Below are 20,868 nucleotides of genomic sequence, written 5' to 3'. Positions count from 1 at the left end.
GGTTCAATAGGATTAATCGAAAATGGATATTTTGCCGATATAGATTAGTGTAAAATATATTGACGATAAATCAGGTAAAAGACTAATAAAGACGTTGAAAAAATTTAACAAGTATAAGTTTTATTAAAAAATCAATCTTTTACATTGTATATATTTTATACAAATTAAAAATTTTATGTGTATAAAAAAATTAATTATTATATAAAATATATTAATATATATTATTTAATTTATTTTTTATATATATTTTTTATTTTAATATGTATTACATATAAATAAAAACTGATTTAATAATCATTTATTGCGTATACGTCATATAATTATAAAAAATATATTATTTTCTTATATCAAAAATGAAAAATACTATGTAAATAATTTTTTTGTAACGTTCGACCAAGTCTTTGTTTTTTTCTTTTTGTTCTTACATTCTCGTTCTTTTTTTAAATAATATTTTTTGCGCCAATAAATTATTATACCAATTTAATTAAAATTAATTACTAAAATATAGCATAATTGATCCAAATTTAACTTCAATTAAAATTTTACACCATTTAATCTTGAATTTTATCGGTTCAATTATCACAATTTTGATTTTTTATTAAAGAGAAAAAAAATTCTAAACAGATAATTACTTCGAAAGACAACTAAATTTTTGACAAAAAAAAATACTTAATTCGGTCTCTAAACTTTATTTTTATGAGACTGATTAGTCTTTATACTAAAAAAAATTATTGTTTTTTCTTGCACAGGACTAATCAGTCCCAAAAAATTTAGAGACTATTTTTTTGTTAAAGATGTCGTAGTCCTTTCGAAGTAATTATCAGTGTTCACTCTTTATTAAAAGATTAAAGTTGTAAACTTCAACTTTTCTTTTTTTCTTTGAAAAGAAACTAAATTTTCTTTTTCCTGATGTTAATTAAAGTTGAAAGTATACAATTTGACTCAGTACTCTAACTCATGCATATTATATTTAAGCATATCCCAATAGCCCAAAATCCCAAAGAGGTCAAAGGCAAAAGGAGAAGAACAAAAAGAGTGAGTTAGTGAGTGTGAAGAAAGAAAATGGAGAAGGAAAATGGCAAAGCAGTGCACTGTGTGGTGCTAGCATACCCTGCACAAGGACACATAAACCCCATGATTCAATTCTCCAAGCGTTTGCTACATGAGGGTGTAAAAGTGACACTTGTCACAACACTATTCTACGGCAAAAGCTTGAAGAATTTCCCACCTTCAATGTCCTTTGAGACAATCTCAGATGGGTTTGACAATGGAAGACATGGTGAGGGACTCAAACTCAGTGTCTATAATGAAGTTTTCGCTCAAAGAGGGTCACAAACTTTAAGTGAGGTTCTAGAGAAGTGTGCTATTTCAGGGTACCCTGTAGATTGCATAATCTATGATTCATTCATGCCTTGGGCTCTTGATGTTGCTAAGAAATTTGGTATAGCTGGTGCTTCTTATCTTACTCAGAATATGCCTGTGAATAGTGTTTACTATCATGTTCATATTGGAAAGCTTAGGGCCCCACTTACTGAGGATGAGATTTTGATTCCTATGTTACCAAAGCTTCAACATGGGGACATGCCTTCTTTCTTCCTTAGCTATCAAGAAGATCCTTCTTTTCTTGAGATGCTTGTTGAACAGTTTTCTAACATTCATGAGGCTGATTGGGTGCTCTGTAATGCATTCTATGAGATGGAGAAAGAGGTAATTAATTTATGCAGCTTTACACAACTTATTTATTTGGTGTTCTGATTTCTGGTCCCTTCTTGCAGTACTATGATTTTGCATGTTTTAATAGTTCTTTGTTGTGTGTTAGAACTTAGAACTTAGATCCCTATATTAATTGACCTTTCCAATTTTCAAGTTAATTTGTGAAACTTTATGAGTTTACCAGTTTTAGATTTGCAAATTGAGTTTTTAATTGATTTAGTTATCCTATTTAACAGTTCTTGATTGATTGTTATTCTTTTAGTTACTGTTTTGTTCATAAAAAATGTTACATGCACACAAAACAACTGCATATGAGTTTTCACCTTTTCTTCTGTGTACATGTTTTTTCAATGTGTGATGATTGGTGATTAAAAATTGCTCGTAGGTAATTGATTGGACAACAGAGATCTGGCCAAAATTCAGGACTATAGGACCAAGCATACCATCAATGTTCTTAGACAAACGCCTTAAAGATGATGAAGAATACGGTGTGACACAATTCAAGAGCGAAGAATGTATGGATTGGCTAGACAAGAAGGCAAAAGGGTCCGTTCTATACGTATCATTCGGAAGTTTGGTTCCGCTAGACGAAGAACAAATAAGAGAAGTAGCTTATGGTTTGAGAGATAGTGGTAGATACTTCTTATGGGTAGTTAGAGCCTCAGAAGAAGCAAAACTCCCAAAAGATTTTGCAAAGAATTCAGAAAAGGGTTTAGTAGTGACATGGTGCTCTCAACTAAAGGTTTTGTCTCATGAGGCTGTTGGGTGTTTTGTAACACATTGTGGTTGGAATTCTACATTAGAAGCATTGAGTTTGGGTGTTCCTGTTATTGCTGTGCCTCAATGGTCAGATCAAGCTACAAATGCTAAGTACCTTGTTGATGTTTGGAAAGTGGGGATTAGGCCTATGGTTGATGAGAAAAAGATTATGAGAAAGGAAGCATTGGAGGATTGTATTAGGGAGTTAATGGAAAGTGATAAGGGCAAAGAGATTAGGATTAATGCTGTGAAGTTGAAGAATTTGGCTATTGAAGCTGTTAGTGAAGGTGGAAGCTCCAATAAGAATATTATAGAATTTGTGAATAGTTTAAAAGGTTATTGAACCAACCAACCACCACTACTTATTTAATTATTTGTTGTGGTGTTTCCTTGGCAAATAATGTACCACTTTAATTATTATAAAATAAGTTTTAGAGTCAGATAATTACTACTCTCCTTTCTTTGAAAAATCAATGAACAAGTTTCTGGACAAAACTGTCATTGTCCATTAATTAAACTTTGATTATAAAGTCCTGTTATTTAAATATAATACCAACTTAACTTGTTTTACAAGTTTTCACTAATTTATCCATTTGTGCTGTATTATTAAGTATTCTAATTCATAGGTTGACCCTTGAATAGCTCAAATCCAGAGAGGAAAAATTAATGGAAAATAGAATAGGCATGAGAAAAACTATGCACTGTGTGGTGCTACCATATCCAGCACAAGGTCACATGAATCCCATGATTCAATTCTCTAAGCGCTTGCAACATGAAGGTGTAAGAGTGACACTTGTCACCACCCTATTTTACTTCAAGAACATAGAGAATAATCTGAATTTGCCACATTCAATTTCACTTGAGACAATTTCAGATGGATTTGATAATGGTAGGCATGGAGAAGCACTGAATTTAAGTGTCTATTTGGAGCGTTTTGGTCAAGTGGGGCCACAAAATCTTGGTGAGCTTCTAGAGAATCATGCTAGAACAGGGTACCCTGTAGATTGCATAGTCTATGATTCATTCTTAACATGGCCACTTGATGTTGCAAGAAAATTTGGTGTGGTCGGTGCTGTTTTTCTCACTCAGAATCTACCTATAAATGCCATATGCTACCATGTCTATATTGGAAAACTGAGACATGATCATGAGGTTTCGTTACTTCCCATGTTGCCACAACTTCAACATAGTGAAATGCCTTGTTTCTTCTTTAACCATGAGGAAGATCCTGATTTTCTTCAAATGCTAAGGGATCAGTTTTCAAACATTGACAAAGCTGATTGGGTCCTTTGCAATAGCTTCTATGAGCTGGAGAAACAGGTAATTAATTAGCAGTTCATCAAGTTTTGAATGTTTTCAGTGTTTTATAACACAAATTAAATTGTGATATAGTATCTTAAACTTCTTGTTAAATATTCTTATAAAATTTTCACAAAATCACTGCAAAATAAACAAGTGTGTCTTCTTTTTGTATTATAACTAGAATGAGACCCGCGCGATGCGCGGGACAGTAAATTAATAGTAGTATATAATAAATATTCAAAATTGTTATGTTTTGTTGAAATAAATTAAATATGTGTAAATTGAAGTTAAATTTAAAAGGTGTTTTATTTTAAATAATTTGTAATACAAAAGATTTGGATGTTGGAGTTGTATAAAGTAACATTTTTATTTGGTGGTTTAATTTTTATATTTGTTTTAGTTGAGGGACTTAGTCATTTTATGTGGCGCTCGTCCTCATTTCTTTTGTTGGTTGTTAGAGTTGGTGCTTTCTTCTTTTTGTTGTAGCTAGGTTCTTGTGAAGACATGTTCTTTATGAATTGTTGATGAGTTTGATGCACTTTCTATTGTGTTATTTGGTTCAATTTTTGTATGTATGTTCTTCTTTCGAAGATGTGTCTTGAATTTATATGGTTTTCTTTCTCCTTAATTTCTTGATGGGGTGGTGCTTCAATATCATTATTTTTCTGAAATGTCATTAGATTAAAGCAGTTGTGCCCAATAAGTTTTTACCTAAAATAAGTATTTGGTTAACAACTAATAATTTGATAGATGAGATTATGAAAAGTATATTGAGTTACCTTATTGTTGGATATTGTGGTGTTTGATTATATGTGCCACAAATGTAATTGTTTCTTTTTTTTATATATGCTTTCTTCTGACACTTTTTACATTTAACACAGTTTCATCCTAATTTGTCATAAATTCGTTATAGTTGCTAAAATGTGAAGATCTTTTCCTATTCCAATATTCATTATTATCATTAGGTATATGGTATTTGAGTAAGTATGAATGTATGATGCATGTTGTGTTTTTTTTGCCATACTGATCATCAGATTTTCATTGCATGGCCATTAAATCTAATCGTTCTGCTCTGAGAATGATGCTCTATTGAGTAAGTTGAGATGTGCAGTTCGAAAATAATTTTTTTGTGCTAAATTTGATGTTATGTAAAGGACAAGAGACTTATATATGTAGTTTAAATGGTAATTTAAATACTTATAACGTAAAATTTATTATGATTAATATATTATTATGACATTTGTAATATGGATATTTTACCTTTAGTGAGTTATTATAAAAAATCAATTAATTGTTACGGTTATAAATTTATTGTATGTTTATAAAATATAATATAGGAATATGAATTCAATGTATTTGGAGGTACAAATTTATTGGATTCTATTTTAGTTTTTATTTGTATATTTATTTTTTGTTGATTTAATAGTTGATTTGGCAAGAATTGCGTAGTTGATTCTAAAATTGTGCCAAATAATAATTATTCTAAAATTGCAGTCAACATAATTATTGTAATTATATATTTAGATTTGTATCTATGCATAATGTATTTTATATGTACAAATATACGCAACAAAAGCTAAAAGTTAAACATTTTTAGTAAAAAAAGAAAATAGTTAATTAGTGTTTTGAGGTAAACATGCATGCATGATGCATCTTATATACTATAAATATATTTAATATGAAAATGTATGTCTAATATCATATATTTTTTGGTTTCGTTTTGATACTTTTTTAATAAATTTGTTTTTTTTTCAAATATTCTTTTCAAAATTTATATTGGTAAAAAAAATAATTTGTTTTTAATAATAAGTAAAAATTAAAATGATTATTTTTTTTACCAAATATACAGAAACTCGAACTCGCGACCAATATGGGAGACTATGCTATTTGAGGTATAACACATTGGCAAAAATTAAAATGATTATAATAAACATAATTATAATAATAAAATATAATTTTCATTTTTTAAACTTTTACTTTATAAATTAATTGTTGCGGTTATAAATTTATTGTATTGTTTTATACGGAAGATTAATAAAAAATATGAATTCAATGTATTGGAGGTTACAAATTTATCGGATTCTTTTTTAGTTTTTTATTTGTATATTTTATTTTTTTGCTGATTTGGAAATAATAGTTGATTTGGCAAGAATTGAGTGGTTGATTCTAAAATTATGCCAAGTGAGCAATATTGCTGACATGGCATTAGTAAGAGGAAAGAAAAGTCTCAAAAGTTGTTGTAACACTTTGATCTAAAACCTTTAATTGAATTCTGAACCTAAAATAAGTATTTGGTTAACAACTAATAATTTGATAGATGAGATTATGAAAAGTATATTGAGTTACCTTATTGTTGGATATTGTGGTGTTTGATTACATGTGCCACAAATGTAATTGTTTCTTTTTTTATATATGCTTTCTTCTGACACTTTTTACATTTAACACAGTTTCATCCTAATTTGTCATAAATTTCGTTTATAGTTGCTAAAATTGTGAAGATCTTTTCCTATTCCAATATTCAATTTATGTTATCATTAGGTATATGGTATTTGAGTAAGTATGAATGTATGATGCATGTTGTATTTTTTTCTGCCATACCTGATCATCAGATTTTCATTGCATGGCCATTAAATCTAATCGTTCTGCTCTGAGAGAATGATGCTCTATTGAGTAAGTTTGAGATGTGCAGTTCGAAAATAATTTTTTTGTGCTAAATTTGATGTTATGTAAAGGAATAATGATAAGAGACTTATATATGTAGTTTAAATGATATGGAATTTAAATACTTATAACGTAAAATTTATTATGATTAATATTTATTATGACATTTGTAATATGATATTTATTACCTTTAGTGAGTTATTTAAAAATCAATAAATTAATTGTTACGGTTATAAATTTATTATATTGTTTATAACGGTAAGACATAATAAATATAATATGAATTATGTATTGGAGGTTACATTTATTGGATTCTATTTAGTTTTTATTTGTATATTTATTTTTTTGTTGATTTAAAAAATAATAGTGATTTGGCAAGAATTGCGTGGTTGATTCTAAAATGTGCCAAATAATAATATTCTAAAATTGCAGTCAACATAATTATTGTAATAATTATATATTTAGATTTGTATCTATGCATAATGTATTTTATATGTACAAATATACGCAACAAAAGCTAAAAGTTAAACATTTTTAGTAAAAAAAGAAAATAGTTAATTAGTGTTTTGAGGTAAACATGCATCCATGATGCATCTTATATACTATAAATATATTTAATATGAAAATGTATGTCTAATATCATATATTTTTTGGTTTCGTTTTGATACTTTTTTAATAAATTTGTTTTTTTTTTAAATATTCTTTTCAAAATTTATATTGGTAAAATAAAATAGAATTTGTTTTTAATAATAAGTAAAAATTAAAATGATTATTTTTTTTTTTACCAAATATACAGAAACTCGAACTCGCGACCAATATGGGAGACTATGCTATTTGAGGTATAACACATTGGCAAAAATTAAAATGATATAATAACATAATTATAATAAAAATATTTTTCATTTTTTAAACTTTTACTTTATAAATTAATTGTTGCGGTTATAAATTTATTGTATTGTTTATAACGGTAAGATATAATAAATATAAAAATATGAATTCAATGTATTTGGAGGTTACAAATTTATCGGATTCTATTTTTTAGTTTTTTATTTGTATATTTTATTTTTTTGCTGATTTGGAAATAATAGTTGATTTGGCAAGAATTGAGTGGTTGATTCTAAAATTATGCCAAGTGAGCAATATTGCTGACATGGCATTAGTAGGAGGAAAGAAAAGTCTCAAAAGTTGTTGTAACACTTTGATCTAAAACCTTTAATTGAATTCTGAACCTAAAATAAGTATTTGGTTAACAACTAATAATTTGATAGATGAGATTATGAAAAGTATATTGAGTTACCTTATTGTTGGATATTGTGGTGTTTGATTACATGTGCCACAAATGTAATTGTTTCTTTTTTTATATATGCTTTCTTCTGACACTTTTTACATTTAACACAGTTTCATCCTAATTTGTCATAAATTTCGTTTATAGTTGCTAAAATTGTGAAGATCTTTTCCTATTCCAATATTTATTATCATTAGGTATATGGTATTTGAGTAAGTGATGTATGATGCATGTGTTTTTTTCTACCATACCTGATCATCAGATTTTCATTGCATGGCCATTAAATCTAATCGTTCTGCTCTGAGAGAATGATGCTCTATTGAGTAAGTTTGAGATGTGCAGTTCGAAAATAATTTTTTTGTGCTAAATTTGATGTATGTAAAGGAATAAGAGACTTATAGTAGTTTAATGATATGGAATTAAATACTTATAACGTAAAATTTATTATGATTATATTTACATTTGTAATATGGATATTTATTACCTTTAGTGAGTTATTTATAAAAATCAATAAATTAATTGTTACGGTTATAAATTTATTGTATTGTTTATAACGGTAAGACATAATAAATATAGGAATATGAATTCAATGTATTTGGAGGTTACAAATTTATTGGATTCTATTTTAGTTTTTTATTTGTATATTTTATTTTTTTGTTGATTTAAAAATAATAGTTGATTTGGCAAGAATTGCGTGGTTGATTCTAAAATTGTGCCAAATAATAATTATTCTAAAATTGCAGTCAACATAATTATTGTAATAATTATATATTTAGATTTGTATCTATGCATAATGTATTTTATATGTACAAATATACGCAACAAAAGCTAAAAGTTAAACATTTTTAGTAAAAAAAAAAATAGTTAATTAGTGTTTTGAGGTAAACATGCCTGCATGATGCATTTTATATACTATAAATATATTTAATATGAAAATGTATGTCTAATATCATATATTTTTTGGTTTCGTTTTGATACTTTTTTAATAAATTTGTTTTTTTTTTTCAAATATTCTTTTCAAAATTTATATTGGTAAAATAAAATAGAATTTATTTTTAATAATAAGTAAAAATTAAAATGATTATTTTTTTTTACCAAATATACAGAAACTCGAACTCGCGACCAATATGAGAGACTATGCTATTTGAGGTATAATACATTGGAAAAAATTAAAATGATTATAATAAACATAATTATAATAATAAAATATAATTTTCATTTTTTAAACTTTTACTTTATAAATTAATTGTTGCGGTTATAAATTTATTGTATTGTTTATAACGGTAAGATATAATAAATATAAAAATATGAATTCAATGTATTTGGAGGTTACAAATTTATCGGATTCTATTATTTAGTTTTTTATTTGTATATTTTATTTTTTTGCTGATTTGGAAATAATAGTTGATTTGGCAAGAATTGAGTGGTTGATTCTAAAATTATGCCAAGTGAGCAATATTGCTGACATGACATTAGTAGGAGGAAAGAAAAGTCTCAAAAGTAATATAGTGTATGCTTATGTATCTACTTTTATATATTAAAAATAGATGCTAAAAAAGGGAAAAAATGGAGTTAACTTAAAGTAGAGATTAACTGTTCGTACTAATTTAGTCTTTGAGATTTCAATTACACTATTTTAGTTCTTCAGATTCAAAAAAAAAATGCACCAAGTTAGTCTCTCCCAACTTTAGGTCACATTTAATGAAAAAATGGTTAAGACAAACTTGCTACATTTTTTTAATCTAAAGGATTAGAGTAGTGCAACAGTAATCTCAAGAACCAGCAAATTGTTAATTTTAGAGATTACTTTGAGATTTAACTGAAAAAATTAATACTTTCAAATATTAAAATTAGGTTTAATTATTTTGTTGGTCCCTATAGTTTCATTGAATTTTCAATTAGGTTCTTATACTTTTTTTTGAGTCCCTATACCATATTAGATTTTATAGTTAAGTCTTTACCAAGACAAAAACGTTTGAATTAACAGAATATTTTATTAAACAAAACGAATATGCCTAACACGGTCACGGTAGAGACTTAGTTACAAATTTGATATAGTATATAGACCTAATTAAAAAGAAAAAAAGTATAGGAATCTAATTGAAAATTTGGTAAAGTTATAAGAACTGACAGAGTAATTAAACCTTTAAATTATAGAAAGAAAAAAAAATCAATTCTCACATAAAAATAGTGAATTTCTATTTTCACATGTACTTTCTTGTGTGTTAGTATGTTAGAATTCATGAATTTTCATCAATTAAGCCATTTCTTTGTGGGTTGCTCTTCCAATAACTTTTTTTCTCTTCATGCAATACTTAGTGATTGAAAATTATTTTTAGGTGACTGATTGGACAATGAAGATTTGGTCCAATTTTAGGACTATAGGACCAAACATACCGTCTATATTTTTGGACAAACGACTCAAAGATGATGAAGACTATAATATCACACAGTTCAAGACCCAAGAATGTATAACATGGCTAGACAATAAGCCAAAATATTCAGTTGTTTATGTATCATTCGGAAGTTTAGTTTCACTTGATGAGGAACAAATGAAAGAAGTAGCATGTACTTTGAAACATAGCCAAAAATATTTTTTATGGGTGGTTAGAGTATCTGAAGAAGCTAAACTCCCAAAAGATTTTGCAAAGAATTCAGAAGAGGGTTTAGTAGTAACATGGTGCTCTCAAGTAAAGGTTTTGGCACATGAAGCTATAGGGTGTTTTTTACACTACAAGAAAAGCGCTCCTTAGCAGCGCCCAAATTCCAGCGTCTCCCCAAACCGCTGCAGGTTGATGGAGGAGCTGCGGTTTTAGTAGCGGATCTTGGGTCCGTCAAAGACCGGACTCCATAGCTGCGGTTTTGTGCCTCAAACGCAGCAAATCACATAAATCTCTTCTGTGACAAAATAACCAAGGATTGGAGGAAACCAGATCCAATTTCCCTCGTTTACGCGCGAACCCAAAAGGGGGCAAAGGCGCCAATCACCAGGATCCAAGACTCACAGCTTTTGCGGGCCCGCGGTATACATTCCTTCCATCAGCTGCAGCCGCCAATCGTTCTGGGTCACAGATTTGTTGAAGCTGCCCCATATCTCCTGCGTGCGAAAGGAGGGTTGATACGCACGTCCGTTGTTCGTTCCTCCGCCGTGCACGTCCCGGTGTCCTCGCGAGGCTTCCCGTCCGCCCCGGTGTCGTCATCCTCAACCTTCTCCCCATACCCTGTTCTGCGCCGCTCGACCGCCCTCTCTCCTCGCTGTCAGGTCAGCTCTCTCCCCCTTTTGTTGCTCTTCCAATTTCATGTGTTGGTCTGGTACCTTTGTTTGAATTGAATAATTTTGATTGTTGATCGGATCTATCTGTACCAAATTTGTTTACCCATCAGTTTCCAATTTGGTCCCTAAACTGGTTCGAACCTCAGTCCCAATTCGGTCCCTAATCTATCCCCAATTTAATTATTCCCAATTCTTTGCTGAAAATATATGGATGATAATGGCTGCAATGTGAGGATGGATGTTAGGCTAGCTATATAGTTTGATTTGCTACTCAAAACCACTTAAAGCCATGTTATGTAAGTGTGTTTTTATTTTAAAAAGTCTGACTCTGAAATGTATCCACATAAGTATAATTCTGGCTGTGAATTGAGTATTTTTACTGCTATTTTATCTTAACATATAACATTATTTAAACCCAGTCGTGAAAAATTAAGATTTGTTTGGTTGATTGAAGATTAAGCATGAACTTAATTGGTTGTAGAAAATGTTAAGTTCATATTAACTTACTAGTCAAAACTTAATTTGGGATTATGTGTTCCACTCATAGGTTGGACTCTGCACCCTTTTGAGTTATGATGACCATTTCCTATTCTACTACTTTTAACTAAGGTTTATATTTTAGATTGATTCAGAAACTTTTTGTTTTTGTACTTTCTTTTTCCCTTTTTGTTTTTGGTATGACCTGCCACTTGCATATTGCACAAAAGGTACATTTGAATAAGATAATGACTTGGGAGTGATCAACTAAACGTAGAACTACTACTCTTTCTTATATTACTACCGAACCAAACAAAACCAAAATTCAACCAGACCCTTAACTACCCTATAGTGTTTTTCTTTAATTTGTGTTCCTAAGATATGTTCTTATGTTTCAATGTCACAAAAACAAAACACAAGGAATAAAATTCCGGATAATTTAAGCTAAAAAATTGAATAGGGTTTAAAATTATACATATGTCTTAAATTAGAATTAGTTACATGTCAAATTTTTATTCTGACTGTGAATTGAGTATTTTTGCTGCTATTTCATGATAAACTTGCATGACTTATAATACCTGGATTATAAGATTTTTAGCCAACTATCTAAATTCTCATCACAGTCATCCTCATTTTTCATAGATACTAAGACCAAAATTAAATTTCATAGAGAATATAAAGGAGAAGGTGCTTTATTTCTCATAGAGCCATCGAATTAAACTTTTACAAAAAACCTGTAACAAGAATAGTTATTTAATAAAAGAAACACCTTCAAATAAAAATGTTTATAGTCATTAACCATAACAGTGCAGAAATACTATTCAACTAAAAGAATACAATTTGACTTATATACATGTTTAGTTCTAAAAGCCTTGCTCATACCTCTGTAAGTAACAAACACCAATCAACTCTTCAACCATCAATTTAACTTATTATTTATATAAGATTATAATTGGAATTTCATGTTTCCTAGAATATGCTTAAAGAAATATTCTGTTTAATAATTAAGCTGTATGCATGTGTCTTGAAGTGTTATTTTACTGTTAATTAATTGATAAAACAAGCAGTGGAAGTTTTGAACTATATGGTGATAAGATTCTATCGAGTTTGCTTTCTTATAAAGTCATGCCTTTTGTATTTTGCGTCTTTTTTTTTGAATGATTAAAAAGGAAATAGTTAAATTAAAATGTGAAATTACAGGAGTGTGGGATAAAATGACATTGAGAGAGGTAGATTACCCTGATTTTGTTATTGAAATGTATCCATAGGCGGTGCATCTTTTAGTTTGTCACTTACAATGTATATATAATTATTTTATTTATTATAGAAATTGAAAATGGGACAGAAAATATTTAGTATTGTTTCTCTGAGCTATTAAAACGACCCAGCAACCATTTCATATCCTGCCTATTCTAATATTGATTTGTTAAATAATATGTTACACTGAGCTTCTGCTACATGTCTTTTAAGTATTGTTAGCGCCACAAGGTTCTATTATGCCATTATATTGAGGCTGAGGACCTAATTTATACCTTTCTCCCTTTTATTTTTCATTTACCTTTTTGTTCCCCTTTGGGTCAACATAATCCCTTCCTAGTTTTCCTTGGTTTGACAACAGCCCAATGTTATTTTTTGGTTTGGGTTGGCAGATGTTGTAATGTTTACGTTAGTTCAAGAATCAAGATATCTCTGCATGTTATTTTCATAGATCTGACCCTTGAAGAAAACATTAGAGGCCGTCCACCGGGAATTACTGCGGATCATTGGAGATGGTTCCTTGATTATCGCAACAGTGAAGAAACAAAGGTAGTTTATTTCTATCTCATTTTAAAAAATCTATTTATGTAATATTGAGTTAGTCAAAAATAGTGTCTAGTAGCACTTATGTTTGATGGGATAACAGAGAAGTGTAGGAAAAATGCTGAGAATCGATCGAAGCAGTTATATACTCATACTGGCGGATCGAAAAGCTTAGCAAGGCTCGAAGAAGAAGAGGTAATTTATTCTTAACCTACTTTTTGAACATTCTCTATATAGACCTATTAATTATTTAAGCTATATTGTTGCAGTCGGAACGAGAGGGGCGTCCAGTTGGTAGGGGGAGTTGTTTGTCTTAACGCACAAACGATCTAATGGATCCTATATCAATGATGCAGCCCGGGCTATTGGTGTAAGTAAAGTGTTGGAAATTGAAATGTTGTTTCTCATATGTTTTGTTTGTTAAAATTGTGTCCAAAGTTTCTTTGGTTAGCAATTAGCTAATAAATGCTTGTGTTTGCTTATCTAATTGTGTAGGAAAGAATTGTGGAGATTGAGCAACATGATGAATCATCTAGAGTGTTGTCTCAGAGTGATTCACTTGCTCAAGCTCTTGGCAAGGAGCACCCAGGTAGAGTGCGTGGCATGGGAATTGGACCGACTGCTAGTCAAGTGTTCGGTTCAAATTCAACTCAACCGAGCGTTGGAACTCAAAGGGAGGAGACCCAAAGGGTGTTGCTTGAACTACAAGCAGAGCTGGCGACTGAGAAATTAAAAAGGAAGGCAATGGAGGATGAAGTAGCAGCCGAGAAGACGAGACGGCAGGCAATGGAGGATGAAGTAGCAGCCGAGAAGACGAGACGGCAGGCAATGGAGTCTGATTGTGTCTAGTTTCGAGGGCAAGGCGGGGAGCTACCACCAAACGTGGCTGCATGGATGAGTTCAGTAGAGGGACAGAGTAGAGAGTAGATCTAGGAATTTGACATTTATTCTTTAAGTTAAATATAAACTTTTTTTGTTGATTATGCAACTCTTAGGAATACACTTTATTGATATTTTGGATTTAATGAATAATTTTATCAATTTTGATTTTTTCTTCTCCCATCAATTTAGTCATTTAGTTAAAAAATAATGAAGTTTTCTAATCAGAAATTTTTTTAAAAACAGCCAAAAAATAATACGGTAATTAAAAGAGGGCTGATTTTCGGTGCAAAATACAGTCATTTTGCTGCCATTTTAGACGGAATATAGCGGCGGTTATCAAATTGCCGAATATGAATTTAAATTTTGGAAGAATCGAATAGCGCGGTTTTGAAATCGCCGTAGAATACATTTTTCAAAACACAACGGTCAAGAGAACAGCAGCGGTTCAAAACCGCCGGAAAATGCATTCGAATTTCCTGTTAGCCAAATAGCGGCGGTTTTAAACCGCCGCTAAATCAAACGACGCCAATCAAGTGGTTTCCCAGCGGTTGTGCCAGCGGTTCAACAAAACCGCTGCAAAATCAAATGTCCACGCCCTATACAGCAACGTTTTCTGAACCGCTGGTAATTCATTTTGCGGCGGTTAAAAACCGCCGCTAGTGCTCCTGAAAACCGCTGCTAAGCGGCGGATACGCTGTAGTGTTAACACATTGTGGTTGGAACTCTTCAATAGAAGCATTAAGTTTAGGAGTTCCGGTTATTGTTTTACCACAATGGTCAAACCAAGGAACAAATGCTAAGTATCTTGTGGATGTTTGGAAAGTGGGAATTAGACCTATGGTTGATGACAAAAAGATTATGAGAAAGGAAGCATTGGAGTATTGTATTAGAGAATTAATGGAAAATGAGAAGGGCAAAGAGATTAAGATCAATGCTATGCAATGGAAGAATTTGGCTATTCAAGCTGTTAGTGAAGGTGGAAGCTCAAATAAAAATATTATAGAATTTGTCAATGGTCTATTTCATGTGCAAACAAAAATTCATGAGCCAACCATTTCTCTTTAATTATATATTGTTGACTAATTGTGGTGTTCCTTGTAATATGTACCATTTTATAATAGATTTGAAGAAAGTTTAAGAATATAACTTGATCCGCTTAATATAACTCGGTAAAAATTTAATATATAACTCGGTTTAAGAAAGTTTTCATTTTTCCTTGTGCTTTGGATCACATTAAGTGTGATATTCTCTTAATATTTTTGGAGAAGAAGAAGAATGGATCATTATGAAGAGTTAGGAATCAATTAAAACTATATAAAGAAAGAGGAAGTAAATTAAATTTAAATTGTAATTTTACCAACTTAATTAACTATTATACAATACTATGACACATTAACATTGTTACAGCTGGGTGATCATCAAAAATAAGTTTAGGAATTATTATAGTATTTGAAACTCGACTTAAAAAATTATTATAATAAAATCAGAATTTTAAAAATCAAATTGAATAATTATGTAAATTTTAAGACTATTATCAAAATTTACTCATTCTATTGTTCTCAATTTTCACATATTTGGATACGTGCACTGGATGCGTGCGCCACGGGTTCCACGTGGTTCTTATTTCTTTTGTTTATTTTAAAATTTTGACAATTGCTTTGAGAAATTTTTAATTTGTATATGATTGTGTTTGAGGTGAATTATAGAAAAACTGTGTAGTTTAATTATTTTTTCGAATATGGTGCACTTTAAAATTTTTCCCGGCAAGTTTTTTACTGATAATATTAGCGGTGATAACGGGACGGATAGAGACAGGTTTTTGTTCTATCTGATTTCGTCCTGTCATACAATAATTTGCATAAAATTCGTCCCACTTTTATTCGTAGGTAGTAAAATATTAAACCCTAATTCGTTTCTACGGGTACCTGTCCCGCCTTTACCTACCCCTAGTAAAATTAAATTTCAAAATTTATATAACCAACATCACATACATAACATAAATTAAAGTAAAAATTTAAATATGATACAATATTATTAATTATTTACTAATTATTTTACATATATTATATATATTATATATATAGCGGGACGGATAGGGGCGAGTATTACCTAAAGCCGACCCCGCCCCCCGCCCCCGCCCCTCCCCCTCCCAAAAATCCGTCCCGCTAAAAATTCGCCCCGGTGCAGAGCGAGTAATTACCCATCCCGAGCGGATAGGGATGGAGTAGGTACCCACAGATTCGGATGGTATTGGCATCCCTAAATAATATGCTTCTAGCGCTATTAAAATTGGCCTCCTGTGTTTTTTTTATATATAAAAAAGGGTCAATTCTATTTTTTAAAAAAAATAAAAAAAATAATTAGTTCCAATGAATTCGCATTTTTTTTACTGAGTTTTTCGTTTTGAAAATGTTTTGACAATTTCTAATTATCCTTCATGTTTTCGAAAAATTACCAACAATTTCCATCTTGATAATGATACCAATATAATATAAGAATAGTGATAAGATTAATTTGGTTAGTTATAAAAAAGAATGTGTTGTCTTCTTGAAGAAATAGAAAATTTCTTTTGTATAAATATTACTCTTATATTAGTAACTAGTGACAACCAATAATATAATTCTGTAAAATTCATTTTCACATGCAATTTTATTCTTTATACACAAATTCTATCATGGTATCTAGAGTTTAGGTTCAAGATTCATGATTGCTTTAATCCCTTTCTTATCTACTACTTTTTTTTCCTCTACCAACCTATCAATTTTCATCATTGACAAACTCAATGAAAATACACATTACATATGGTAGCAACTGGCTCTCCATGTAATCAATGCAAATAGATTAAGTAATCATCTTGATGCAACCAAAATTTCAGCTCAATTTGATAGTGAGGCTGCACGTCTTGCTGGAACTGAAGCTGCTGCTTATATCGAATGGAAAATGAAAGATGACAGCTTCATGACATGGCTTAGATTGTGCTTATGCTCATCAAGTGTGGACAAAGATTCAAGATTATTTCGCTAAAATGTTCAAAATTCGTATTCAACAATTAAAAATTCAGTTTAACACAATCCGCAAATAAGGTCTTTTTGTAAAAGAATATCTCAAACAAATTAGAGAAGTTGTTGATACTTTGGCCTCTATTGGACATGTATTATCTCTTGATGATCATGTCACAACCATAACCGGATGTCTAACTAAGGAGTATGCATTATACATATCCTCCATCATGACCAAATCTGATTCACTTTCTTTGATTGAGATTGAAGGTTTATTACTAGCACATAAAGCAATGTTTGAAAGATTTAGAAAAATTGAATTAGGTGTAGTTCATGCAAATTACACCCATACACAAGATCAATTTGGTAGAGGATCTTCAAGACCACCCTTTGGAGGACGCAGAGGACGCGGTGGAAGGTCCTATACTAGCAGATTTTTCAATTTTGATCAACGACTCGGTGTCAAGTGTGTTATCGATTTAGCCATACCGGATATCGCAATGACTTGTTTCCACTGATTTGATTCTTCTTATCAACAATCTACCATGAATCCATCTCAGGCTCCACCACCTCCACCATCCACTTTTCATAATCTCAGGACATACTTGGCTACTCCTTCAACATTTTTTTTTATTCAATGTGGCTACCTGATACTGGTGCTAGCCATCATGTCACTGGCGATGCTCAGAATCTGCTATCGTCATCTGAATATAATGGCTCAGAACAAATTATGTTAGGTAATGATAAAGGTGCGAGTATTATACATTATGGTAAAAATTATTTGATTAATCTTGATATATACTCATAGAACTTTCTTGTTGGATAAACTCTTGCATTCACCTGACATTGCACACAATCTTATTAGTGTAAGAAATTTTGCAACTGATAACAACTGTTATTTTGAACTCCATGCTGATTTTTGCCTTGTTAAATCTCAGGAAACTCAGGAGGTTCTACTCCAAGAAATACCTAGATAAGGAATTTATGTGTTTGAACGTGTTGTTGTATCTTGTTCTAGTCTAAATAATATTTCCGCTAATCTAAATTCTAGTGATCATATACACAGGGTGTAGGGGTGTTCATGAGTCGGGTAAAAATCGGGTTTGTTCTGACTTACACCCGACCTTAAATATACATCGAGTCTATTTTTAGACCCTAACCCGACTTTAGACCTGATGAAACCTAAATATTTTCGGGTCACAACTATACCGGGTCCAAACCGGGTGAAAACCGGGTCTTTAAAGTTTTAACAATAATTATGAAGAAACTTATTTATGATGCACTTATTTATAAAGAAGAAACTTGTTACCAAAAAGTTGATATCTATATTTGAACTTGAATCTGTCTATGAATTCTAATTTGATGCTTTTTTGATCAATTTTCTAATTCAACAAGTATGATTAAAAATAAAACAATAAGCTTATAATTAATATAACATAATATTAAAATTAATTTAAAAAATATATATCTTTTTTAGTTCCCTTAGGGTGCACATGAGTCGGGTGAAGCTGAGTTCACCTTGACCCGGCTCGAAATAATGACCGGATCTATTTTTTAGACCCTTACCCAACTCTAGACCCGGTAAAATCATACCAAATCAACCCTTAAAATGTTCGGGACCGGGCCGGGTCATGAACACCCCTACTAGGGTGTTTCTTGCAAAATATGATTCTTATAACTTGTGGCACCATCGACTAGGCCATTGTTCCTCAAAAATAATTCTGAGTGTAACGAATAAATGCAATATGCATGTCTCTTCTAATATTGTTCCATCTAATGTGTGTGAATTTTGTTGCAACGCAAAGATGCATCTTCTTCCTTTTAATCTTGATAAATATAATCACACTGCTCCTTTAAATATGGTTTACTCATATTTATGGACCTGCTCTGGTAACTTTATATCATGGTTTCACTTATTATATCTCTTTTGTTGATGTCTTTAGTAGGTATACTTGTATATATTTGCTGCATTCAAAGTCTCAAGTTTTTCAGGCTTTATTGCAATATAAAACTATGTTAGAGAAACATACATGTTTCAAGCTTAAGCGATTTCAAACCAATCATGGGTACGAGTATTTGTCACAAACTTTTACACAATATCTCGCTGATCAAGGCTTGTCCATATACGCATTAACAAAATGAAAGGGCTCAGCTCAAGCATCGCCACATCACAGAGACTGATTTGGCATTGCTTGCTATAACATCTCTTCGCTTAAATTACTGGGATGATGCTTTCCTCTCAGCCACATACATCATCAATCGTCTTCCATCTCCCAATACAAACTTGGTAATTCCTTTTGAACTTATGCATTTTAGAAAATCAGATTATGAATTTTTGTGAGTGTTTGGTTGTGCATATTTTTCATGCTTAAAACCTTATTCTCAAATAAAATTAAATTTCAAATCTCAATTATCGATTTTTCTCGGACATGCTCCTCACGATAAAGGGTATAAGTTCCTTACAAAGTCCGACAAAATCATTATCCCTTGCCATGTGATTTTTGATGAGCAACACTTTTCTTATGCAGAATTATTTTTCACTGATTCTGTCCCTGAGACCAAAATCTATTTTCCTCATATATCTCTTGTTTTTTTTTTGGGCACTACCACCTCTACTGTACCATCTAATTCAACCCTTAATTTATCCTTTGATTCTTCTCACAATTTACCTACACCAACCATAGAGAACGAGGGACTTATAAATCATCCTCACAATAATCAAAGTCTTGATTCTATTTCTCATCCTATAGACACTATGTTTCCACCAACTACACTCCTACTGTCCTCATCTAATCCTTCTTTTTCTAATAATCAACTTTATCCTTGTAGTATTTTTATCTTAGATATCGAGATACAATTTGGTAGTGTACTTAAGCCTCATATTAAACCCAATCATCATCCTATGCAAACTAGATTGAAATTGGGTATTAGTAAACCCAAGTTATATCACACATTGGTAACTTCTCAACTTGATTTGATTAATAATATTTCCTCTAATGTGACTCAAGCTTTACAATCTGAACATTGGTATCAAGATATGATTGAAGAGCTAAATGCTCTATACAAGATCAATACATAGTCTATTGTTGCTACACCTACAAACACTAAAATGATAGCCTACAGAGAGATATTTGTCATTAAACGCTATTCAAATGGTGAAATCATGAAGTATAAGACAAAATTAGTTGTCAAAGAAAATCATCAAATAGAGGGCATTGACTATGATCAAGTTTTTGCTCCCATTATCAAATCTACAACTATTCGGATTATTTTTACAATTGCATTGAAAAATCAATGACAAATTCGCCAATTTAATTTTAACAATGTATTTATTAATGGAGACAATGATTCAATGAACTTATTTTTATGAAACAACCACCATGTTTTATACAAGGTGATGTTGCCCAGGTTTGTAAATTACACAAGTCCTTATATGGACTCAAGCAAGCTCCAAGATCATGGTTTCTTAAACTTTCTTCTACTCTAGCACAATTTGAATTCATTAAAACTAGGTGAGATCATTCTTTATTTACTAAACATGATGGTGATCTTATCTTATATATCCCTATTTATGTTGATGATATATTAATTACTGAAAATGATTCTCAAGTCATACAATCCATTATTGATAAATTAAACCATGTCTTTTTTCTCACGGACCTAGGTGAATTTAACTTCTTCCTAGGAATAAAAGCATACAAATTAGAATCTGGTAT

The 20,868-nt window shown here is 30.8% G+C and overlaps 2 protein-coding genes across 2 annotated transcripts; both read left to right on the top strand.

Annotated features, from left to right (window-relative positions):
- Positions 1-981: 981 nt before the first annotated feature.
- LOC130974241 (mogroside IE synthase-like) lies at positions 982-2,917 on the top strand. Its single transcript, XM_057899040.1, has 2 exons — positions 982-1,707; positions 2,099-2,917. Exons 1-2 carry the CDS (start codon positions 1,063-1,065, stop codon positions 2,813-2,815), a joined length of 1,362 nt encoding a protein of 453 aa, XP_057755023.1. The 5' UTR covers positions 982-1,062; the 3' UTR covers positions 2,816-2,917.
- Positions 2,918-3,051: 134 nt separating this feature from the next.
- Positions 3,052-15,218, top strand: LOC130975749 (UDP-glycosyltransferase 74G1-like). Its single transcript, XM_057900489.1, has 3 exons — positions 3,052-3,792; positions 10,060-10,446; positions 14,856-15,218. Exons 1-3 carry the CDS (start codon positions 3,139-3,141, stop codon positions 15,216-15,218), a joined length of 1,404 nt encoding a protein of 467 aa, XP_057756472.1. The 5' UTR covers positions 3,052-3,138.
- Positions 15,219-20,868: the final 5,650 nt, after the last annotated feature.

The sequence above is a fragment of the Arachis stenosperma genome, chromosome 4 (genome assembly GCF_014773155.1).
Source record: "Arachis stenosperma cultivar V10309 chromosome 4, arast.V10309.gnm1.PFL2, whole genome shotgun sequence".
Lineage (NCBI taxonomy): Eukaryota > Viridiplantae > Streptophyta > Magnoliopsida > Fabales > Fabaceae > Arachis > Arachis stenosperma.
Note: the sequence above shows the minus strand (reverse complement) of the source record. Positions and strands in the feature narration are given on the sequence as shown.